The 26,941-nt window shown below is 31.4% G+C and overlaps 1 protein-coding gene across 4 annotated transcripts in view; it reads left to right on the top strand.

Moving 5' to 3' along the window:
* The window catches only part of LOC129949207 (potassium voltage-gated channel subfamily H member 2), a 613,952-nt gene that overhangs the window by 396,958 nt on the left and 190,053 nt on the right, over window positions 1-26,941 (top strand). The window contains exon 11 of one of the 4 annotated variants that reach the window (XM_056060506.1): window positions 1,460-1,474. The exons of the other annotated variants lie outside the window; for them this stretch is intronic. Within the exon in view, the coding sequence (XP_055916481.1) occupies window positions 1,460-1,474 (15 nt within the window). The remainder of the gene's footprint in view (window positions 1-1,459; window positions 1,475-26,941) is intronic. 4 annotated transcript variants of the gene reach the window in all.

Raw genomic sequence — 26,941 nt, 5'->3', positions numbered from 1 at the left:
ATTCTTCAAAGCTCTTTTGCATTGTTTTTCGTTTGTAAGATATGAAGCAATTACATTTTTATTTAATATCCATCAATTTAGTCCTCAAAACATTCAATTTTTCGCAGTAAAAAAAACAGATACACATTCTGTAGCCGCGAAATTAAAGAAACTCTCACTCAGACCAAAGATTATCAGTTCCTCATCATTAAAACTTCATTTCAAACCAATTTACTAAACTATGCTTCTTTTAAGGTGACACAAAAGCGACAATAAATTATTGTGGTTCACTTGGGCGCATACGCAATTTTTTTTATTTTCAATAATTTGCCTTATCATTTTTGTGTGCACTTATCTTTTGATATATTTTTTTTTTAATTCAAACAATCCTTATAAAATTAAAAAAGAGAATCCACTTTGTTTTTCTTCTTGTTATGGTAAAAATAAATAATTGTAAAAATAAATATTTGTACATCAAAAACTTATTTGATTTATTTTAATTAAAAGTTTCATAAGTCTTTGTTACCAAATGACTGATTAAGTCTTATGTTCATCATAGAACCATCACATCCAGAAAGTCAATTGCTTTGGGTTTTGTGGGATTAAATGTCAGACACCATCATATTACCAAACATCGGATTATTTTAGTTCCTTCTAAACCTCTTTTCTTCCATGAAAAATGTGTGTTATGTCAGCTTTGTATCTACTGCACACATAATTCAATTTCCAGTCACATGATGCTGAGGACCAAAGTTCGAATTTCCTGCAATCCTTGGATTATAAAAAAACAACTTCTATCACACTAATCCAAGACTCAGATTTATGTCCTAACATAGATTTTCTTTTTAAAGCTGGCAAATTATCCCAGCAATTTGCAGTGCACCAATCTTTGGTAAAAAAAGTCCTTTGAGCACAAAAAACATGTGGTTTTGAACGTAGTAATCTAGTTTCATGGTTATGGAATCTAAGTTAAGTTTTACTTTTTTAATCCATTTTTCACTAATTGGATTGTTTATACAAACGAAGCGGAGAAATATTTCAACCTTTTTTGAAAAATAGCACATTTCAAAAATCATCATTTCAAAGAAATCGAAAGTGTTTATGAAAAAGCTTGTTTCAGTGAGTGACAGATGAATGTCACCCAAATATTATTTCCACACTAAAATTTGTCATGTTGTTAACCACAAAAAAAGCTCGTACCTTAAGAACTAAACTGGGCTTAAATGGAGTGGCTGGTATTTTAGGACACATCAACTTGACCAAAAGCCCTTTTCCTTAAAAACACCTGTAACAACTTAACTTAACGAAAAAAAAGCTCACTATTAACAAAAGCAAAAATCATTCACATTACCAACACAAATTCGCCCATTTAAGCTTCTTTATTGCCAAAGCTGTAGCTGACCTATTTCTATTGCACAAATTGCACTTAAATTAAATTATCCTTTCTTGTATTTTCTTTCTTCTTTTTTTTTTATTATAGCCAACACTTGACCAGGTAATCACAAGAAAACTAAGAACAAAGTGTCTACAATTACAAAACAGGTTAAAATGTTTTGAAAAGTAGTGAAAGTTTTTTTGAAGTTTTGAAGCAAATAGAATTTTAATGAAGCTTTTTTTTTGGTAGCTAAAAAGTTGTTGATGCTTTTTTGGTTTGGGACAACTTGAACTTGATTTTAAGAAGTTTTTGTTTTTGAATTCTTTTGGTTGCAAAAGCTCAACTTAAAGTGCTTATTGGCTAGCTAATAATCAATAGATGGCGCTCAGAAAACTCTTTTGTTGATGCTCTTTCAAAATAAGTATTGAATAAGAACAAAGAGACTTGTCGATGGTATAAAGAAAAGAGAGAAACTTGGACAAAGAATATAGCCAAGAGACGACGAAAAATAAAATTAGCAAACTTATATATACTATACAAGTATGTATGTATGTAAATATGTTTCTTTGAATGTATTTTAGAGCGTGTATGTATGTTTGGCAATTATCCTAAAAGGATATTTCTGTTTGCACTTCAATTAATTTGGTATGGGGTGCGAATAATACTTACCTACCACAATTTTGTCTCAATAATTATAATACGAGTGGTATAGTAACAAGGACGAAGCAGATAGCACGACGAATAATTATTGTTATTTTAAAGGAAACAAAATCAAAATAAAGAAACACATAGGTACACAGTAGTAATGTAGATTTGTGTAACTAATCTGGGTCTGATCCAAGTCTCATCCCTTTTTGCTTTGTATGGTAAATCTGCCTTTAATTATTATTGCTGCTTTCAGATAAATTATGATGTTTTTCTTTTTTGAGAAAATGCGGACAAGGTTAATTACTTAAGGTATATAACAGGTTTCTTTTATTATATAGAAAATTAAAAAGAAATTGATGCCAAAGAATCAGAAACTGATACCTACTTATAAAGGTACAAAAGACAAAAAGATAGATGGATTAATATTAGACCTACTTATGACGATTTTGTGTATATTTTTATTTTAAATCAATGGTCCTTTTTTATACTCTTTAAATAAAACTCTCAAACCACAATGTTTGCTGCGTTTGTTCCATGTACATTGTACAATATCGACATCACGCACTTTTTTATACGTACTGCAAGGTATTCGAGATATACACTAAAAGTTGAAGTTTGACAACCTTAAAAAAGTAGCAAAACTATGCTGTTTTTTAATTAAAAAGAAAATCAATAAAATGGTTCATTTGGGCGTATATGCATTTTTCTTAAATTTAGAAATTAATTGACAGTTTAATTTTTGAAACTGTCTGATGGGAAATTAAAGGTATTTTTTCTACTCAAAATTGGTGGAACATTTTTTAAGGATACTGTAGGATATTCTTTATTTTAAATTGATCTATAATGTTAAGCTACGGTGTGAGATCCTGAGAACTTAATACAGGATTAAAATGAAACACATATTTTGTTTCAATGCTTGAGTATTGCAAATGTGATTAATTTCGAATTGTCTCAAAAACGCCAGGATATATTATCTAAAATTTTACTTATTTACTTGGTTCCTTGCAATATATTTAAACATATTAAAGTATTCAAAGTTTGTGATTTATTATAAATGCATTATGTAAATATTCCCAAAAGCATTCCACTCCAAAGCTTTCGAAATATATCTTACATTTTTTTTAATAGAATTCATTGATAGGAGACAGTTCCCGAAGCCTATAAATGCGGCAATATGTACATTTTTAAGAAAGGTTACGGGGATCTGCCAAACAAATATAGAAGTATTTCTGTTAAACTCTTGGAGAAAATTGTCCCTACAATCACTTTACGTTAACCTAACGAATTTGGTTGAACAAAACAATATGATCAGTTGACCAAACTAGTTTCCATTCAAACCTTTTAACTATTGATCACATCCTTGAGTTTTATTGACCTGAAATCTGCATTCAATATAGTCAATAGGCAATCATTGATAGACAAGCTTTCAGTTATAGGTTTATTAACTAAATTTCAAAATATGAGAAGATGTTTATGAATTATATTGTATTCGTCTAAGAGACAAATCGGAAGTTTTCAAATGTCAAAAAGTCGTTATTTAAGGCTGTGTTTTAAGTCATTTGTTATTTTTCTTATTTAATAATGATGCTGAAAATTACATTCCTGTAGGTACAGGGTGACCACACAAAGATGCCCATATTTCTTTTTGAAATAACTCCAGAACCAAAGCACGTACAACAACGATACAAATTTTATTCGAAAATACAGATTAGACAAATTATTTATGAAATATTACATCCATTAAATGATGCCCGTTGTTTGCTTACACAATCGTTTAATATTTTGACAAAATTTTCGAAGACATTTCTTAACATTTCCTGCGTAGTCTCAGAAATTTCTTCTCGAATGCGCACTTTTAAATCCTCCAAATCACGTACACGAGTCGTGTAGACACGCCCTTTCAAATATCCACAGTGGAAAAAATCCGGAACCGTCATATCGGAAGAACGAGGGAGAGAGTAAACGAGTACCGAACGCTTTTTTCAAGAGAGCAAGCGATTCGCAGGCAGAATATTGTTTGACTCAAACGACGTCTACGGCGAAGTTCGGGGAGGAGAAAGTTGCTTAACATGTTTCTGCACCGCTCTCCGTTTACCGTTCCATCAAAAAAGTTGGAACCGATAATGTCCCACTCGGTTACCGCGCACCAAACCATCACACGCTGGCTGTGTAACGGCTTTTTGTGTATCCAGACTGGGTTATCTTTGGCCCAATACCTGAAGTTTTGCTTGTTTACGGCGCCAGAGAGCTTGAAATGAGCTTCATCGCTCATTAAACGATCACCATCTGCCAAATTTCGAAGCATTGTCTTAGCGAAGAGTGAACGTTTTCGGTATCTTTTAATTCATGGGTTATCATGAGCTTGTACGGGTAAAAATTCAAATCTTTGACCAAATTTTTACGCACTGATTCTCTTTGTAGGACCAAAGAAGACGCGTGTCGTCACGCTGAACGCCGCGGACTAACCTGAATCGCTTCACGGACTCTCTCAATGTTTTCAGCCGTACGGACCGTTCTCGGCGGGCCCGGACGCTTCTTATCGGTTGCCTTGGGGGATTCACGAAAATTTTGAACCCATCTGTTGACAGTTTTCCATGAAGGCACGCGTTTATGACGAGGAACTTTGAACTGACGCCGGAATGCACATCGTACTTTAACATACGAATTTTCGAGAAAATATAACTCGACGCAAAATGCTCGTTCTTTATCGGTATAACTATCCATGACGACTGATAACAAATAAAAACAAATTTGTCTGACTTGTACTTCAACTGGATCGCGCATTCGACACCATAGCAGTATTACCACCGGAGCGATACAAAAAAGAAATATGGGCATCTTATTATGAAAGATGGTGTCGATATTAAGGTCCTTTTCCATTCAGACGATCTTAACTGTATAGTTTCAAATCTATAAGTTACAAAAATACTGTGATAATTGGGACCTCAAAATAAATAGCTGGAAGTCTTAAATTATGGTTTTCAGATCATGTAATTGATCTATAGGGTATTATCGTAACTTTTATACTTAAATATAACTTATATGTTCTTGCACAAGCTAAAGAAAAAAGTTAAGTTGACAAAGTTCAAAGTTGCATACAACAACAAATGGTCTAATTAATATTAGTTAGAACTTTGTTGATACAGTTTTTAAATTTAAAGTCGTCAACGCTACAGTGAATCGCTGTCTCTGACATGATTATGAACTATACTGTTATGAGCATTTGGACGAACTAGAACATTTGTGTGTATTTAAGCCAGATTGCATTATTAAGGCAATGAGTAGATCCAACCTGTAGTACCCGTGGCATGATGGTTAGTGCGTTGGACTGTCATGCTAGAGGTCTTGGGTTCGATCCCTGCCTATGCCATCTAAAGTCTTTTCACGGGTACTGCCTCTTGCGAGGATTTGACAAATTCTCCAAGAGTAACTATTGTCATGAAAAAGTGCTTTCTCAAAATTAGCCGTTCGGAGTCGGCATATAAACTGTAGGTCCCCTCCATTCCTGACAACATTACTCGCACACAGGAATGGTTGAGAGTTGTAAGTCACTAGGCCTTGGTTCTCAACGGACTGTCGCGCCACCCAATTTATTTTTATTTTTTTAGATCCAACCTAAACCTTCAAAAATTAATTCTCAAGCTAAGTCAAAAACTGGTATGATCTAGCTATTTTGAATGACTTTTCGATCACATTGCGAAACGATAATATCCTAGAATTAAAAATGTCTTTATACGACTACAAAGCTCTCATAGACCAGAGGTTGTATGAGAATTGTATAGATATAATTTAAATCCGGCTTGTTCACTTTGTAACCTAGATCAGAATGAAAATATAATAAACTTTGTAGCGTTGAGTCCAATCTTACAGGAATCTAAAAGTCTCCACTTTAAGACAAGTTTACTTTCATTAGAAGAATGCGTCAATATTTTGAATGATTACTGTTGTGGGAAACCTCTTATAGGATATGATGCTCAAGCAAGTAATGCCGATATATTAATTTAAACTTCTTCTGACTCAAGATAAAATATAAATTGTTTCACTTTTTTCGAAGTTGGGTGCATTTAGGCTGTATTTATGATTTAAGTCAATTAAAACAATCAAAATCAAAAATCTACCTCTATTCTCGAAAAGTTAGCAGTAATTAAGTCAAATATTCCTAGCCAAACGCTTCTACAAGGAAAGAAGTAACACTTGCCTCTTTGGCGAAGATTGTTTTAAAGTCCTTTTTTGTTTTTGCTTTAAAAATTTCGAAAAAATGGTCTCCCTCTTCTTTAAATTATTTCAGTAGGTACCTCCGTTCTAAGTATTGATGATGAACTCTTAGATCTTACTCTGATTTTCTATTGACCTTCGACCTTAACATGCCTTTATATAGTCAGTGTTTTAATTTGAAAATCATTTTCCTGAAAAACTTATAACAACATAATAGTCAAAGGGGTATGCTCATTTTCGGCCCGGAGTGTACACCAATGAATTTGGTATCAAATTAAAGGTTGTTCTAAGCCGGATACATCTGCAAAAATATTTTGTCGATAACTCATGGGAGATGCGAGATATTTGAGATTGAAGTTCGAAATGTCAAACCATTAAAAATCAGCACTTTTTCGACATAAATGCTAATATCTTTGGATACAGAAAAGTTAAAAAAACCAAAAAGGTATTAAATAAAGGTGTCAAAAATATCTTTTAAATAAAACTAAAATTACATTTCTATGATTTATATATTTTGAGTTATTTTTAATCAAACCTTTGAATAACATCATTTTTTAGGCAAACTTTTGTACAATAATATCTTTTAAAATTCAATAATGATATTAATTTTTTTTAGCACTGATAAGTGGCTTAGTTCACAACCTTTATTTTCATATATAAGTTTTTAGGGTTTCTTCAACAATTTATTCATTTTGACAATAATAATTCAAAAATATGCTCCTAAAATAAAAAAAAATCTTATACCTAACACTATAATGTTAGAAGAGTAGCATGTGAGCGGTATAAGTTTAACATACAGGAAAGAGTTAACCACTCACGCTATTAAATATCTGTCAATAAGTTTTTTTCCGTTATATTTTTTGGTTCGATGCAGTTGATATTTGGTTTTTTGATGTGATTTCTTCTTAAAATATGTTTTTTGACAAAAATGGATTGCGACTCAACTTTTAATGAAAATCCAAGTAACGTAAATAGTTCCCAAGTGCAAAGAAACGAACCTAGCTCAGGTGTGGGAAATCGAAGACATGTATGCGTTAACTGCCAAAGGTCAATTCTACGTCTCCCAGTCTCCTAGAAGGTTTACCCTCTACAAGATATGCTAAATTATTACGTGGTAGGATTCAGAGCAGGCACATAAGCCGGAGAGTATATTTTGTTTACATTTTATATAATAATAATCAACAGGGCAGAGAAGCGATTGAACAATATTATTGCAATTGCCTAGTAGGTCGAAGAACGGTTGGATGCTGCGCTCATGTTATGACCATAATATGGTTTTTAAGTTGGGCAAGATATGAGAGTAATTTAAGACCCCCTTCTTAATTTTTAAACAACCTTTTAGTGACCTATGATTCAGATTAGAATTATGTTTTGCCAAACCCATTGGCATTAAAATTATTTATTTTTCTTTGAATTATTATTTAGTTTATAATTATTTATTATTTTTCTTTGAATTAATTTAATTTTGTTTTGTCGATATTGTGATAACAACTTCTTTTTTTATTCTAATAATTCCACACTTTAATAGAATTATTTAATTTTTCACTATTACTATCAAAATTATTTTTATTTTAGTGTTAGGTATAAGATTTTTTTTTGTATTTTGGGAGCATATTTTTGAATTATTAGTGGCAAAATGAATAAATTGTTGAAGAAACCCTAAAAAATTATATATGAAAATAAAGGTTGTGAACTAAGCCACTTATCAGTGCTAAAAAAAATTAATATCATTATTGAATTTTAAAAGATATTATTGTACAAAAGTTTGCCTAAAAAATGCTGTTATTCAAAGGTTTGATTAAAAATAACTCAAAATATATAAATCATAGAAATGTAATTTTAGTTTCATTTAAAAGATATTTTGACACCTTTATTTTAATACGTTTTTGATTCTTCTAACTTTTCTGTATCCAAAGATATTAGCATTTATGTCGAAAAAGTGCTGATTTTGAATGGTTGGACATTTCGAACTTCAATCTCAAATATCTCGGATCTCCCATGAGTTATCGACAAAATATTTTTGCAGATATATCCGGCTTAGAACAACCTTTAATTTGATACCAAATTCATTGGTGTACACTCCGGGCCGGATGTCCCTTATAAAATGAGCAATCCCCTTTGTACTTTTTAGAAAACCTTCATGTTAAGGTTTTACGAGTGAAAGTTTAGCTTGACATGTTTCCGTATTTCGAATATTGGAATATATAAATGTTTCAAAGCATTCGTCGTCATCAATAACTATCAAAAAAAAATCCAGGAATACTTTAATTGGATTTTTGTTTTGGGGAAATTAATTTCTATAGTGCATCAAAAAAATATTTAATGGGAGGAAATATTTCACAACAAAATACATTTTCCTGAAGAATTGTAAAAAAAAATGTATACCTAAAGTCATTTATTCCAAAAACTAAGGGTTGGTTAAATTTTAAAGGCCAATGTAGATTTTGAATACATTTATTATTATTTAGGAAATTATGGTATTGTTCAATTATGCATGGAACAAAATATCGGCCATATGGCCTCCATCCGATGGTCAAAATGTCCGATGACGCTAAGGCATAATTAAGGTTGAATGCCGTTAATGTGCGGAATTATCTCATCCCTTAGATCGTGAATTGTTGCTTCCTTATCAGAGTACAACTTTTCGTTCAAAAAAAGCCAAAGAATGAAGTTCAACTATGTCAAATCATATGATCTTGACGGCCAATTGAAATTGCCATCATGGCCATTGTATTTGTCGCCCAAAAGAGTCATTGTTTCATTAGCTGCGTGGCAAGTCCTGTTAAAAACAGATATCTTCTATATCTGTAAGATTGAATTCGGGCCTTAAAAGGTTCGTTATCTTTTCACGATAGCGAACACCATTCATAGTAACAGCCTGACCGGTCTTATTTTGGAAAAAACACGGCCCAGTGATGCCTCCAAGTCTATAAACCGCACAAAATAGTCACTCTTTGTGAGTGCGTTGATTTCTGACTACCTTTCTTAGATTATCATTCCCCCAAATGCGACAATTCTGCGTGACTTCATTGACCAATTGATGATATTTATAACCATTGACGATGCTTGAAATGGTCGATAGGCTTTAGTTCTTAAGTCAATTGCACCTTATAGACCTTAATGCAAGACTCTGTGTAAAACGTTCATCAACAACTTACGTGAGAGTCGCAATTGTTGGGCACTCACGGTGCGACGACGAGTTAAGGTAAATGACACTTAAACCACACTATCAAGAACAGAAGCAAGATTATATTCAGTCCAAGCTTTGCTAAAATTAGTACAAAACTTTTCCGATTGGACTCACAATTAGACGGTTAAATTGGCAGAAAAAAATACGAAGTGCACGATTTTCATTCTAATTCGAATGCCCGTTTTCATTACAAGCCTTTATGACTTTAACATGTTGCTCTATTGTGTATCCCTCCATTTTTCAAATTGAATTAGTCTGAAATTTATAAATGTCAAATAAAATGAAAAAAAAAATGTACGTTTAAGTGTGGTTTACATTCAACATCGGCCCATAAAATGTAACCACCCTTTATTTTAAATCAAGTTTTCTAAATGCAACAAGTATTCAACTTTGTATGACAAAAAAAATATATAAAGGATTGCAAACGAGTTTTTAAATAACGAATTCAATCTTAAATGCATTTTTTAAACACCGATTTTGTTGGAAATAAGAAACCATACAAATTTGAATCTTGCAAATATTACTGTGACGTTTCAATTCCAGTCTCTTTTTATTGTTATTAAATAATGTCAGAAATTGATTGACGTTCAAGTTAATTTAAATCTACATAAATATTTTGTTTTAGACTTTCTTATCGTTTATCCTGTATCCAAATAATTAAACAACTATGATTGATATTCTTGCAATAAACTGCAACTAACTACAAATTTACCCAAATTACTTATGCCATTAGAAGCGGTCACTCTAAATTAGTCTAAAGATAATTTTCATATATCATTATAATAACATCGTGTATGAGTACATAATTTTGTTTTTCATCTTAAACTATTAATTAAAATAAAATTGATCATAATTAAGTGTCATACACACAAATTACGTCTAAATGTCAGCCAAATTTCAAATAACATAATTATAGGAAAGTGAGAAACATTTGACAATGTCACAAAACTATAATTAAACTTTTATTGAATTATTTTATTATGTTTCAATGTAAATTAAATAGAAGAGTTCACTGTCAAATAACCCCAAAATATGTTACAATAACATTAAGAAAATAAATAGTTAATTATTTGAGTTTCTTCAATTTTGTAAATTATTCAAATCAATCGATAAGGAATGATCGTAGATTTATTGAATTTTAATTTATAAACTCTTGAGATGTCTTGTAAGAGAATGCAATCTTTTTTTAATGTAATCTTCAAAAACCATTTACTGACTTCAATTAAAAGAATGCATTCAATGATTATGAGACTGTTACTGGTAATCGAATCATCAATCCTTTTATTTTACAAGGACTGTAATCGTTTGAGGCTTCATGCGTTATTGGTATTTATTTGAAGTATAGAAACCTAACCTTGTTGTAGTTAATTACAATTGAAAAGGCTTCAGATATAAAACTTCTGTCCTATAATTTCCATGACGAACGGAATGATTAAATCCAAAAGGTTAATCAAATAGACTTTAGAGGTATGGCTTAAACCCTTTTCTGTATGACCAAAAATCTTGCCATGTATCGCGCAAGTCCCTCAAGAGCTATAACTCCAATCAATATATAAATTTTCTTTTACTTCTTCATCATCGTAACATGACCTGACCATGACCTCAATCCAAGGGGTCAATGAGCTGTTTATTATATTATTTATTTCAAACAAAGAAAAGTTGGGTAGGTATACCTCAAATTTAAAAAATAATGCGGTCAAACTATTTTACTATTTTAAGAAGTTTCGACACAAAAATGGCGACGCGACATGTAGGCACAGACACATTAACCTACATAACCCCAAAACGAAAAATATTGTTGTATCCATCATGTAAAACGAACATGAGCCTTTTTAAATGGTTTCTTAAATTAGAATAAGAATGATTTATAGACATGCAATCGATTTAAAAATACAGAACTTGTGTTGCTGGTAGATTTGGAAATCTTTAATATTTTTAACAATGAGAAAAAGCACTTGGCAGTTCTTTGACAATCATCATCTTCAGCCTACTTTAAACTTTTTGGCAGTACAAACAGTTTGTGGCCCATCATTTGGGTTTTATTTTGTTGGTAAGAAGATATTATCCAAAATATTTGTAATATCATTTACCTACACCTACCGCAGAAAAAAAATACCCTCTTATAATATTAATTATTGTGGCCAAATAAGCATACACCCTCATATCACGACCTAGCCTCATAAGTCGAGTTAATGGATATCCTTTTACCCATACCATGTAACCTACCTTACTACAACCTCATGAGAAAGGCACGATTTACTTGTTTTGTATATGTGGAAACTGAAAACGTACTAAATGAAGATATCTTCCAGTTGGCCCACACGTTTTTAAGGTCACATATGTGCTCGTATAAAAGTGATGTTGGCTCTGAATAAGATGTAGGTATATTCTCCTTTAGAAGAATTATAAACTGTTACAAATGTTCAAGCATGGGAACAATGTCCTCGCCAAAAACACTTTAATTTTTCTGGTTTGGCAAAATTCCATATAAATATATTGCTAAGCGTATATAGGGTCTTCCTTGGTGTAGTGAAATATACACGTACCCTATAACCTATACTCGCGTGAAGCAAAAAGATTAAGCTTTAAACTTATAAGTTCAGTGTGTTATTGTTTGCCAGAAGTTGTAAGTAAATGGTGTGATAAGGTTATAGGTATAGTGTTTCAATAATATAGGACGTCCTTGTCTAGACGCCAAATACACTTATGATGACTGACCATGAAGTCAAGAGTGTTAAAGAAAAACATATATGTTGACAGAAAAATAAGGTTTTGAAATTGAGGTGACAGAATATACAGTTTGCTAGAATATTAACTAATTGGTTATTTTCTTTTTTTTTTGTATAATTTGGGTGAATTTAGTTGCTTCTTGACTTCTGACCTGATAACAAACTAGGCTTTTGTTTTTTTAAACTTATGAAGGAAAAAGCAGAAGGATTTTTGGCACCATCATGTGTTTTTGGTATTAGAAAATGAACGAAATTTCCAATCCATCAAAAAAATCAAGCCTTCGCTTATTTTAACCTTTAAATAATAATTTTTAAGACTATTTTTCCCATTGAGATAGTAAATGTTACAACATATTACAAAGAGTATTTTTAAAAATTCAATTATCAAAAAAAAAACTCAAACTAATTTGTGCAAAATGTACTTTCAATTTGTTTGCATTAAAACTACAAAATAGCAGTTTTCGAAACAATTTTTGGCCAAAAAGTGGTTTTATTGAGTTCTATTATATTTGTAATAACTTTGTACATAACACATTATGTACGAATTGCAGTTGATTTCACCAAACCAATTGATAACTCGATTTATGAAATTTTTGTGCAAAATTTCGCTTACATGAAATAGAGATCGACTTAATCCACGTTATCAAGTTCCATAAAGAAAAGTTCGTCAAAACGTCTTCTTTTGAACCCGTCCGCTTAGCTCAACACTGTTTTCAAACTTATTTTCGAAGAAAATGTTCTACTGCGGTTCCTCGACACTGAGGTACCAGTTTTTTTAGAGCTATCGGAAATTTAAAAAAAACACACATACAATTTATGAAAATCCATACAATCTTATTGTTATGTCAATAGAACTTAATGCTTGAAGACTATTTCAAAAACCGTTGGCACCGTTAAGTTCTTCCATTCTGAGCAACAAAAAACGTATTATCATCGCACGGTAGCGCTTAACGTTGACTGTAAAATTGCGATTGCCATCACCAATCCGAACCAAACAGTGATTTTTTTTGCCATGTAGCTTCAGCGATGCTTTTACGTTTTTTTGTATTTTATTTTTGTAAACAATAATAATTCCAGAACTTTTATTTGCTTCTAATGTCTTGTTTTTTAAATGAGGTATGTAGTGCTAAATTGACACTGTAAGTCCAGTCATAACACAATTATATTCAAACAGAAGTTTTTTAATTTCAAAAAATACAGTGTCTACTTGACAGTTTGACAATTGAAAAACAGAGATTGAAAATTGAGTTTCAAACTATTAATATTGTCTACAAGCAAACAGAGTAATGTTCTTTCTTTTCATTGTAGTTCACTTATTTGTGATAGCCAGCATGGCTTTGTCAAAAAGAGATCCACTGTAACTAATTTATTTAACTTCGTGTCCTTTTGTCTAGATGTATTTGAAAAACGCGGGCAAGTTGATTGCGTATTTACTGACTTTAGTAAAGCCTTTGACAAGTTATGTCACAATACACTAATTCTAAAATTATACCATCTAGGATTTAACAACAATTTTATAAATTGGATTTCTTCATACTTAAAAAATCGTCGTTATTCTGTCTTGTTTCGTAATGAAAGTTCAATTCAATTTGTTGTCAATTCTGGCGTCCCTCAGGGCAGCCACCTAGGTCCTATTTTATTTGTTTTATTTATTAACGACTTGGTTTCAAACTTAAAAAACTCGTTTGTCCTTATTTATGCTGATGACATTAAGCTTTTCTAAAGTATAAAATCCTCCTCTGACTGTTTATTATTACAAGAAGACTTAACAATATTTAGGGAATGGTGCAATAAAAACCGACTTGTTTTAAATGTTGACAAATGTAAAACTATGAGTTTTACACGTACAAAAATTCCGTTTTTGTACGACTATTGTTTGATTCTTGTCCGTTATGTAAAGTTTCTATGTTTTCTGACTTAGGTATTATTCTAGATCCCAAATTATCATTTAATGATCATTTAAGTTATATAATTAAAAAAGCCAACAGGGTTCTTGGATTCATTAAAAGATTCGGTCGTGATTTTCGGGATCCTTATGTTCTTAAACTTCTATTTATTTCGTTTGTTAGACCAATTTTAGAATACGGCTGTGTGGTATGGTCACCTTATTACTCAATACATGTTTCAAGAATTGAAGCGATCCAAAAAAGGTTTCTGCGTTTCTGTCTTCGGTCTCTTCCATGGGCAAGGGAAAATCTATTTCCTCCTTATTCTCAAAGACTAGCTTTGATCAGCCTCCCTTCTTTGACTAACCACAGAAAGTATTTACAATTTTGTTTTATTGTTGGGATTATTAATGGTTCGATATCATTACCATCAGTTCTAAATAAATTAAATTTCAGTTTCAGTCGTGCAAGTTTAAGGCGACAGCAACCTATTATTCAAATATTTAGCAGATCACACTATGGTGTATGTAGCCCTCTCAATCAGTTAATAACAATTTATAACGAATTTCATTTTTGTTTAGAATCTGTAAATGATAATATAAAATGTAAACAATTTAAACTTATGTTTTTCAACAATATTGTATAATAAATATAAATTATGATATTAGATATTATTAGATTATAAGAATTTTTTTAAATATTGTAAACGTTAGATTTTAACGAATTAAATAAATAAATAAATAAACAGTCTCTCGACATTTTTACCCAAACTCGAGAACATATCGGTCAATACTTTTTTTTTAAACAGACGGTTTCGTCTACACAGCACTCAATTTTTAAATAACTTTTCAATATTTGTCTTCATTGTTCAAACATAAGACGACTGATTTCATTCCACTGAGGTACAATCAATTTCTGTCAAAATTTCGAAAAGGCAGCTGTAGTTTTTAGAATAACAGATACTGCTTACTGGCAATCTAAAATCCTTACATAAAAAATGAAATATCAAATCACACGATCTTGGTGGTTAATTGACTTTTCAAGAAAAATATTATTAGTGATTTAGCTTGTTGCCCCGTTTTTCTAGAGCCACATATCGTCTAAGTCATGATGAAATTCGTTCAATTACTGGCAACGCCAGAAAATCAATAAATGTGGATAATTAGATAAGTTACCAGATTTTTCCATTTTTTCTACCAATTTTAACAACAGGTTCTGTAGCCGGTCACGCGATATGCTGCCCATAATCATCGTGAATGTGTGAAATAATTTTAATGCAAACTAGCTGACCCAGCGAACTCTGTCCCGGGTCCAGATTATTGAATTTTATATTTTTCTTTTTATTAGAAAATACAAAAAAAACAAGGACCTGAACCTTGTGATACACGACATTTTTTGTTTTGTTATCAGGCGACCTGTGAACATGTGACATATAATTGACCTTTGGTAAAAAAATGGATGTTCTAGATACAAACCACAAACTTTTAAGCATTGGCCTTGCGATTTGTTGATTGTCATGACTCATAACAAATGGAAGACGGATCAAAAATTAAAGTCTTTTGAATTCAAACGACATGTTGGTTGGGATCATCGGAATCTTTTGAATGAGAACTTCTCCACCTTTGAAATTTAATTTGAGTATCGTCGCGTAGATTACATTGTTCATTAATTTTCTAACCACCAAACTCGTATCGTTGCTCAGTTTTGGTTGGTATGTTCTGAAGCATGATTGCTACAGAGCTAAATCTTTAGGCGTAAATCAGTGATTAGCCAAGCACACCCAAGGAGTTCGATAGTTGTTGGCCTCATCTTTATTTGTGACGCAATTAATAAATTTTAAGGAATGCATTCTTGCAATGATCTTATTTTGAATTATGTAGTTCAGGTCATTTACATATTTATTCTTAGCCTCTAAAATTGCTCGCTTACTCAACCATCCGTTATTTTTGAAGTTAGAAATAAAATTTGGAAATACATTGTTGATAAGTTCTTCTTTTGATGAAATAAAATTACAGAAATTATTTGGTAATGATATCAATCCGCTTGATTCATCGACAGGTACTTAACTATTACTGATAGTCAGACATTGCTCAAAGAAATCTTTGGCAGATGTATCATTAAGCAATGCAACTCTGTTGTTTGTTTTCAGCTGCAGGTTCTTCACGTTTATTTCGTCGACAGCCGTACATCTTGGAATCACTGGCAGTGTTTGGCGAAAATCGACAGTCATTGCTTTAATGTTTCAATGTTCGGTTAAGTGCTTCTAATGAACGTTTATGCGCCATTGTGCATTCTTCCCAGACGATGATTTTCGATGCCGATAAAACTTTGGACATTTCTGAGTGTTTTGCAATAATACACCTTGGTTCTCCGAAAGTTTTAAAATTTTCTGGTAATTTTAATGCTGGATGACACGTACAGCATCCTTCTAACAATGTGGCTACTATTCCAGAAGAAGCAACTTAAACCGCTATGTTGGATCTCGCATTAACAGTGGCTTAAACTACTGACATGAGGAATGTCTTACCAGTTCCACCAGGGGCATCTAGAAAATATAAACCGCCATTTTCATTATCGATTGCCTTCATTGAAGTATCATAAACTTCCTTTCGTTGAGAATTCAACAAGGGTACATTGAACTACTAAATCTTATTCCATTATTCCATTATTCATTTAATGTGTCATTCAACTCACGATTTGGCACAGTCATTCCTAACCTGATTAATAACCTACCGCCCAAGAGGTAACGTATATCTTCAAACAAGAGTAAAGCACGATTATATATCTCCTCATTCATTTCATGTAAAATATCTTCTGACATATCTTTCAACTTAGGCAATAAGGACTTAAGTACTTAAATCACATAAGCTTAAGGAATCTAAGACGTTTTAATCGAAACGAATTTGAATTTTTCTATCTTATTGCCTAAAGTCTAAATTAATACTTCATCAAGCACCTGGCTCTAGACTCAAATTTTTAGTTTAAACAAAAGAGACAAAAAAGGCAGTTACAACAAATTAAAAACCTAAAATCCTACTTTTTTGACTTAAGATCTTTTTAACTAACACAAGAGATTTTATCCTTGGATTTGTGCCATAGCGATTGTCGTATCCATAACGACCAACTTGATAGCGTGAAATTTCATCGTTGGTATTTGAGGATTGCAATTCAAAAAACGCCATACCGCTGAGTTTCGTAACATATTTGCCGATATATTTTATGGACTTTAATGAATTGCAGTATTCAACGTTGCAAGTGCCTTGAACGTAGAAATAAATGGCGACTATGGAACAGTCCAACTATTATCGATAACGAAATAAATTTGTTCACTTTTTTGTGTGACAGTTCGACTGACGTTTTATGTCAAGTCAGACGGGAATGCTGTTGAACGGTATAATCAGTATTCTGTGTTCGTCTCATGGCTCTAAGCAACCTACCGAATTTTCAGCCATATCGGTACAGCCGTTCTTGAGTTAATAGTGTGTAACTAACACGTTAATAGATTTTAAGACGATAAATTATTAGTATAAGTATATTCCTAGTATTATGATACTTCATGTGACAGCTAAGTTTGACAGATGTCAATTGCCAGTGCTACCAATTTCAATTTTCGAAATTTTTGCACAAGCTCTTTTTAATGTTTTGTAATTGCCAATTTAATCCCTTCATACTACAATCATCCTCAACACCTTTTGATATCCTTAAAGGTACATATTCCTATACTTTTGTCCTGTATCTTAAAAGCCTCTTTATCTATTTGCATTGCGCCGACTTATCTACAACACCAATAGTGAGCTCGTATATAAATAAAATTTCATTTATTGAATCTTTTTCATGTTGACTGGCAACAATCAACATCATATCCATTTTACGTCTTCTACCATTAGTAGTCTTTCTGTCTATGAAACATCGTATAAAACTTCCGATTTACAGCTTACTGAATACATAAAATAAAAACACTGTCTTATTTGATAAAGAAAAACGATATCCGAACAATATTTACCGATTAGAGATATCTCACACCTTTTACCTACCACATATCTGAAATCTTTTGATTCCTCAATTCTGATGAAAAACAAAACTAAATTCAGTTAAAAGAAAGAAGAAAAAAAAAACACAAACAAAGTGATTCACTAGATTCACAGGATCCACAGGATTCACACAACCTCAAAGTGTTTAACTTAATTGAATATGTGTGTGATGAGCCGAAGCAGACAGCAAACCATCAAATCAATGATGGTATACCTAATAATGAAGGCGTGCAAAAGCTTCCAGAGATAGACAAATAATGTTGAGAGTCCTACATATATCGTCTATGATTCATGAACTGATGGTTGGATGGATAAGCTATGATTCACGAAACGAAAAATCTTTCGATTGAATTTCCGGGGGTAAAAAAGCTCACTTAACTTAGTTTTAGGGAATATTCCTTTGGGGGTAAATGTCCTCATGATTACAGGTTTTTGTTTTTTCTTTCTCTTCAGGCTCGGTAGACTTATAGGGGCTTCGTTTCGTGTGCTGCTCAATACTAACATAAGCTTTTTATTTTATTTATTTGTCATAATAACACGCACCTGATGGTACAAGTCTCACCATCAGACAGAAAATAATTTATATACGTGATGTTACCCTAACTTTTATGAGTTTTGTTTGAAAAGAAATTTTGTATGTTGAGCTTGTTTGAGAGATTTCAAGGACATTTTTTTTCTTTGAGTCCTTAATGGTATAGGTTTGTAAATATCCCTAAGAGCTTGGTGAGAAAAAATTGTATCTATATTAGAAAATTTATGATTCAAACTTGAATCTTTGAATTAGTGTTGTCGAGAAGTTAAATCCAAACGTCAAAGCAGCTGCAGCGATTTGGAGCTCTTGAAGCTTTAAACGGATAAGATTAAAATTTACTTCTTTCTTTCGGGGTTACATAATTGAAAAATTTGTATTTAAGTTAATTTTTGAGCTCAAAATGCATTATGAACGTCTTTTTTTGAGATGGGTCTAAGGATTACGAAAAAAAAGAAGATTCATATCCACTTGCTTAAGTTTCCTTCAATTTTCCATCACAGACCACTGCTTTATTTACTTTTCAAGAGGAAGCTATTTTTTGCTTTCTTTATTTATTAATCAAATTTTTCTTTTACTTTTCAATTCTTGAAGTTTTTTGAATTGAAGAAAAAAGAAAAGAATATGACAAACGAAATGATTGCAACAGTTTACCTCCCTTAAAGTTAACTGATGTTTCACAGAAAGTTATGTCCTTGAGAAGGAATATACTTTTTTTGTGGTTGGTGGATTGCATGAAGAGATTGATTTATAGGGTTTTTCAAAATGAGGTTTCATTTTTATCTTAAAGAAGCGACGTCTTTTTAAAGGTAATCAAAAAATGTTTATTGTAATATCAGCCAAAGGAACCATGTTCTTTTATATAAAATGTTCTAAAACTAATCCACACATTTACGATTGTATTGATTGTGAAGTATTCGCATAGATCATGTCCTACACGTAGCTCTAAAAAAATGTCTAATCAAGTTAAATCACAATGCCTCGGATTCAAACTTTGATCCACTCCTCCAGGACTAACATAGTCAGGAAAGTTTTCTTGCAAAGCTAAGAAAATTTCAAAAGACGAAAAGCCTTACCTGTGACAGCTATTCAAAATGAAACCTCTTATTGGAAAACATTATGCATACTTTCAACAATTTCAATGACAAAATTAAAAAAAAAAATCTTTAACCTAAAACTCTTTTTTATTTTGCTGCTTTTTCAACAAATATTCCAACCCAAAATCTTTATAGACCAACTTCAGAACTTTATTTTCCTACCTTGAGCTTCCTTCATTTTACTTCGAATTTTACCTTTTTTTGTCATTTTATTTGCATTTCTAGTTCCTTTTTCTGAATTCTTAAATCACTTAATATCTGAATTCTGGAATCTTTTTCAAAAAAATGTAACACAAACACAATTTGAATATTTGGTACTACTAGGAATAAATGTCCTTAAATTAAATGTACATATGTATCTACTCGTTCTTGTGAAGGTATGTACCAAATAACCTACGCATAATAGAATAAAGTTTTTGATCAAAAGTTTTGTATGCGGAATTCTTTTTTTACATTTATTTTCTTTTGTCCTTTGATGTGTAATACATACATGCATACATATGTATTTTTTTGTGTTGTGGAAGAAAATTATCCTTTTACCAACGAACTGTCAATATTGAGTTTCCTTTAACTTATTTGTGGTATATAAGAAAATATTCTACAATTTTCCTTATTTGCAAACCACACATCAATACCGCAAAGTTAAATAAGTTAGATCAAATGAAGTTTCTTGAGTGAGGAAAATATGCAATCTCTAAGTATGAAGTTGCAAACAGTTTTGGAGAATGAAAAAAATAAAGCTGTAGTTAGACGAAACCATAAAGAAACTATCTATGCTTTTATACCTTTTGAGATGAGTCAAAGAAATAGTAAGGGTATCTTATCTTGTGAACTGAAATTACGAAGATATTTTAAGCATCTTTTTAAGTGAAAATACGAATAGATATTGGAATACCTTAAAGAAAAAACAAGGACAATATTTCCCAATATTCTTCAGAATCAAAAAAAGTTCAGTGATGACTTAGGGTGGAAATTCTGAGAGGAACTTTTTTCTTAGTTATAACATCCAGTTTTTCACAAATTCTGGCTGAGCAAAATTATGAGTGTTAAAGTATTTCTTTAACAAATTTTACTTATACATAATTTTTCAAAAATTATTCTGACAAGCATATTATTGACTTAAAAGAATTTTTGTCAAACACAACTTTGATTTTCAACACGTCATTTCCAGAGATTCTCGCAAAAAAAAAGTATGAATTACAAACAAAAATCCATTTTGTTTGTTAACACATTTCAATCATTTATTCTCTAGTTGAAAATTATAAATAATTTATAAGTAAGTCTGAAATGTATAGGACCTTGTGGAGAATATATATTTAAATTTATAACATATTGATCTTTAAAAATAAAAGGAGTACACTCGATTAGATCGTGAATATTTTAAGGCAAAATTTTTCATTTTCCATACAAAATTAAATATTGGAGGAAATGAACATTAAGTGATTAAAGAACTTGATTTAAACATAATTTGAAAACTCTTTGAAAGACGTAATGCAATTTGTATTTAAAAATTAAGTAACTATCATTTTTAATTCTTTGAAAAATGAATTAGTTTTTAAAAATTCTTTGTTGAAAAATGTGTTTATTTTTTTTAAATGTCAAAATAAAACTTTAGATTTGTAATTTTACATTGTAAATGCGATTTAAACATTTTGCTTAACAAATTTAAAAATAAATTATTTTGTTTTCCTCTTCTGTTTTTCTGACATTACAATTCTAGATTTATGTTTGTTGATTTGTAGTTTTTGAGAACTGTAACTTTTAAGACGTGTTTGAATTAATAAAGAAAATTATCATTATCTTTATTAAAAAAGGATTACAATTTTCGAAAAACTAGTAAATTGATAAATATTTGTAAAACTTCTTACAAATAGATTCTTTATTGAAAAATACATTTATTTTTAGCATTAATAATTCTTTAAAAAAGAATTTCTACCGTCTGCTACTTAAATAATAATCCATACTTCCATACAAACATTATAAATGCGAAAGTAACTCTGTCTGTCTGTCTGTTACTCAATTACGCCTAAACTACTGAACGAATTTGCATGAAATTTGAGAAAGGACATAGGCTACTTTTTACCCCGGAAAAATGACGCAATCCCATAGGAAATTCATGTGGGCCGATCGCTTTTACTCCTAAACTACTAAACAGATTTGAATGAAGTTTGGTAAGGAGATAGTTTGAGATTTAAGGAAGGACATGAGTTACTTTTGACCTAGTGAATCAACGCATTCCTATGGGAAAAATTACTTTCCGGGGAACCTGATCGCTTTTACTCCTAAATTACCAAAGATTCGAATAATATTTGGATACAATTTCATATTACGGGAAAACAACGCATTCCCAACCCTTATGAAATAAGTTTTCAAACATGTTAAACTTACCATACACGTATATTAGTGCGGCTTCGTGCGCCACGTGCCTCAAACTCTCAACGTAAGACGCAAACTATGGCTTCACCCAGTGCCAGTTCCAGTTCAAAATTGGCTTGGTGTCAAATGCGGAAGTGCCTTAAAGCGAGTATAAATAGTCCATATTAGTAACATGGAACGTTTCTGTTTGAGAATGCTGTTACATTATATGCGTGGGCCAACCTTTTTCAATGATCTAAAAAAGCATAACGATCAAGAATTAACAACATTTCGAGAGACGTGTGAGGCCAGAGAGTTATTAGAAAACGAAAACCAGTGGGAACTAACTATAGAAGAGGCCGCACAATGCAAATCTGCTCCCAAAGTGCGAGAGCTTTTTGCTATATTAGTAGCAACATTGCGGAATGTCAAATACTCAACAATTGTGGGATAAGTTTAAAAATGATATGGTAGATGATATTTTACACAGAGTTCAAGAACAAAATCCGACTGATAACATTAACAATGAGGTATTTACTTTTATAGAAGATCACGTTATGAATATTGCTGAATTAAAAAGTAATGTAATCGGGAGTGCTTGTGTGAGTGGGCAATTTTAGCTCCAAGTTATGGGATAGTTACCCAGATAAACGAACAAATTATGTCGGACGTTAAGGGAGATATCGTCAAGTAACTCTCAGTAGACAACTTTATGGACACAGAGCAAGTAAGATCATACCCCATAGATTTTCTTAATTCTTTGGACTTATCAAGGGTGCCTTCTCATCAGTTGAGATTGAAGGTTGGTGTTCCATTCCTGTAATTGAGAGATCTTGACGCACCCAAGTTATGTAATGGTACACGGCTACAGATTACTCACCTACGACGAAATATTATAAAAGCTATAATTCCCGGCATTCGGATAGTTCCAACCTATTTTCCGTTTCAGTTTAAAAGAGTGCAGTTTCCTCTGAAAGCAGGATTTGCAATAACAATAAATAAAGCTCAGGGGTAAATGCTGAAAGTTTCAGATGCAAATTTGGACAATTATGTGTAGCGTGCTCACGAGTTTTAAACCCACAAAATCTTTACGTTCTGGCCAAGGAACGAAAAACAAAAAACGTCGTATATACAAATGTATTTCAGTAACCTATCTCCTTTTTAAAATGTATTAACCTAACCTATGACAATCACACTTAGTATAGCCTCATCCCATCTCGGCACAATTCAAACAGACCTACAAAAAAGTACAGCTCAGGCTTTTTCATACTACTATCCAAAAAAAAATATCTAATGCAGACGAAGTCGCGGGTAAAAGCTAGTATTAAATAAATAAAACAAATATAAATATGAAATATTAATAATCAATTTTTTATTAGTTTTTCCAAAATATGAATAGGTCATCAATTATGAACTGATTTGAAACACAAAAAGTTACCTATTTTAAGATCAATTAAAACATACAATTTTGTATCATTTTGGGCGGTTTGAAGCAAAAATTTGCATTTTTTAAATTTGAAGTGATTTGAAACACAAAACAGGGTGTTTGAACTACAGTTACTGAAAAAACTAAAGGTATTAAGACTTTAAACTTTATATAAAGTAGACAATCCTATTGATTTCTCTTGGATTACATAGAAATCCACTTGAAGAAAGATACCCTTTATACAACCCATGGATTTTTCAAAGTATAGAACTACCAATAAAATAGCTAATGGCTGAAACACAAACCCACTTCAGCTTCAGCTTTGCCTGACGTTAACGCGTTCAGCCATAGGAATTAAATACATACTATCGCAATGAAGCTTTGACCTCACGTTTCGTTTGACAATCGTAAATAAAAGAACGTAATGTGACTATAAACGAAAGTTCTAGTTAAAATTTGCTGAACATTTGCTTTGTCTGATAGCCCAACAGCTGTACAAAAAGTCAACAAACAAAATACATTTGGCTTTGGAGGAAGTCCCATTGGTTATTATAGGCTGTGTACGCTACTTCCGCTTCGAAATAATTTTTTTGATTTATTTCGAAATTCATATTTTTTACTGCGCAAAAATCAAAACAAACTTTTGAGAAAAAATAATAGTTCTTAAGGACAGAAGTGGCATTTAATAAAAGTCATATTAGAAATTTAATTCAAAGCAAACTTTCAGCAGGCCAAAGCTGAAACGTGTTTGTGTTCAAGCTATAACTTCTTTATTTCTCGACTATTGCAAAGATTAAAGATTAAACGTCGATCATCTCGTTGGGGCATTAAGTTTAAGTTAAAAACTTAAACATGTATTCTTGTGTTCTCAAAATAAAGCTAATAGCTTCAACAAAGTATTCTTTATAAGAAAAGGTTCCTGAATACAAGAAGTGATTAATGTTCTTGTATGTACATTTTACTTGACGATGTAGAAGTTGTTGTAGATAGATGCTAAGTTTAAAGATTCTCATCTAAATTTTGTCGAGACATCTGCAAATATGCCCTCACATTCAGCAAGTTTAGACTTTATGAGTGATAATAAAGTTTCATGCGAATTTTCATTTAATGGATAAGCCTTTTGCTTGCAAAAATTTTACCATGATAATCATCTGAAGACTTCATCAACTTCTTTTCATCGCCCTTATCAAATAATCATAGTTGGATCATAGATTGTGTATGTACAGAGGTATTATTGAAGGGAGCTATTTTAATAAACGTTGACAAAAAACATTTGATTGAGAGGCGATGAGAATTGAAACAAATGCAATGCTTTTCTTCCATACCTGGCATAGTTTGGGGAGTTGAATTAGACAGTTCAAAAAAGCGTTTGAAGAACATCGTTTCAAACACCTTAAAATTTCTTATAATGCTTCAATCCATTTTCTTTAAAAAAGCCCATTTCTCCAAATAAAGTTTCACGCTATAATTTGTTTAAGAAATAAGCTTGAGATTTCTTTCACAAACAATTCACAATTTTTCTTAATTGCTTTTAATTTATTATGATACCATGTAATGTAATCAGAACTCGTTACCTGCAGGCAGTTATTTAATATTTACTTTTTACACACACGAGAATATTGTATTTGTGTTGACTTTTATAAATTATTGAAAATCAAATGAAAACAAACTGCCATCGACTGCAAAGTACCAAAACCTAAACATTCGTCTTTTTTGTGCCGAAATCAATCAGGAAAGTAAACAAAACCTAAACTCACCCCTTTTTGGGAATTCTACGTTATTGTGCCTACCTTAATCTATATCAATTGTTCCTTATCCTTATACACACAAATAAAAGCAAGTTCAATTTAATTTTAAATTCCTTTTTTAAAAAATAGAATAGTATCGTAAAGTCGCATTTCACTTCATCTGTGAAAATGAACAAGTTAAAGGTTAATGTGTTTGATTTGGAATGCTAATGGTGGTGTCCTTTATAAATAAGCAACAAGCTTACTATTTACTTCTTATTTCATTTATTATTTAAAAAGTAGTGTACCAAAATGACTTCCTTTTGGAATACCAGCATTTTCATTTTCTCACTCTCAATTGTTATAGACTTTATCACATAAAATTCTTAAAAATGTAATTGACACAAAATTATGCTATTAAATCCTTCAAATTAAAAAGGACATCATTGAAAATAGCCTCTCCCAACTAATAATATTAATCTGGTGCTTTAACATTACAGCCCAACTGTTAACAACTACTATGTAGGTCCTTACTTTATAACTACTTTAATCCTAGAAAAATCTTTTCTCTAGCGCAAAATTATAGAATAAAAAGAAAAAATATTCTTTATTGGATTTATTGAATTCAAGGCTACAATATGTGTGTGATTATTACCGCACAGATGTTACACACATGATTAGGTGCATGTGTTTTCATTTTACTGGTCTTTTCTCTATGGTTATCTCTCATGTGATAATATTGTATCCTTCAGATATAAATACACATGCATATATCTGTATATCTTGTCCTCACACATTCATTTATAACATAAAGCTAAGAGTTAGCAAAACTAATATCATAAGAAACAATAGGAAAGGATAAACGTTGTTTCAACATATAAGACAATAGCAAAAACAATAACTTAACTTTGTGTGATTCACAATACCTGGCTTAATATTAGTTATCGGCCACAAAGGTATTAAATTGGTCACTTAAACAAGAGAACAATTCAAAAGATAATATCCTTTTATGAGAAAATCAAATTTACTCGTTGCTCCTTGGACCTTTCAAATAGTTATTGAACATCATCAACAACAACAAAAAAAACGGATGAAATGAAAAGTTGTAAGTGTTAAAGGGTATAAGATACAAATTTACTCTAAAGCAAAAATTCTTTTGTTTCTTTCCTTTTAAAGTTGAAGTCTCTGTTTTTATTTTTTCTTTAAATTTTCTTTTAAATTAGCGTAAAGTTTGTACATTTTTTTTTGTTTCTGCGGAATAAAATCAATTAATTTCAGCACGATTGATTACGAAGCAGGAAGTAGACAAAATAAAAAATAAAACCTTGAAGAAGTTTTGATATTCTCTTACTTCCATCCAATCTACAATGTGAGAAAGTTTTAAATGAAGCAAATTAAAAATTAATTTTGAGATAAAAATTTAATAAAAAAGATGAAATTTTTCAATTTGAGGCGACGGGAAAGGAAGGCTATCAATATTGGTTATTGATGTTGGACATGGAGTAAGTGAGTGGGGCTATCAGTGAAAGTTGGTATATCAATTTGTAAAGTAATAGACATACATATTTAAAAATATTTGCAATACTTCTGAGACTAAGATCTAGTTTGTTTCACGGCGTGGAATTATATCTTCAATTTGATTTTAACAGGCTATGTTTGAAACTGTTCTACTGATAAACTGCGTCAATGATTTGGAATTCAATTTATGAAATCTTGACTAGAATTTTGACTGAAAAGTTTAATAAAGGATTTAT

This window comes from Eupeodes corollae, chromosome 3, assembly GCF_945859685.1.
Source record: "Eupeodes corollae chromosome 3, idEupCoro1.1, whole genome shotgun sequence".
Classification (NCBI taxonomy): domain Eukaryota; kingdom Metazoa; phylum Arthropoda; class Insecta; order Diptera; family Syrphidae; genus Eupeodes; species Eupeodes corollae.
This window is presented reverse-complemented; position numbering and strand designations above follow the sequence as displayed.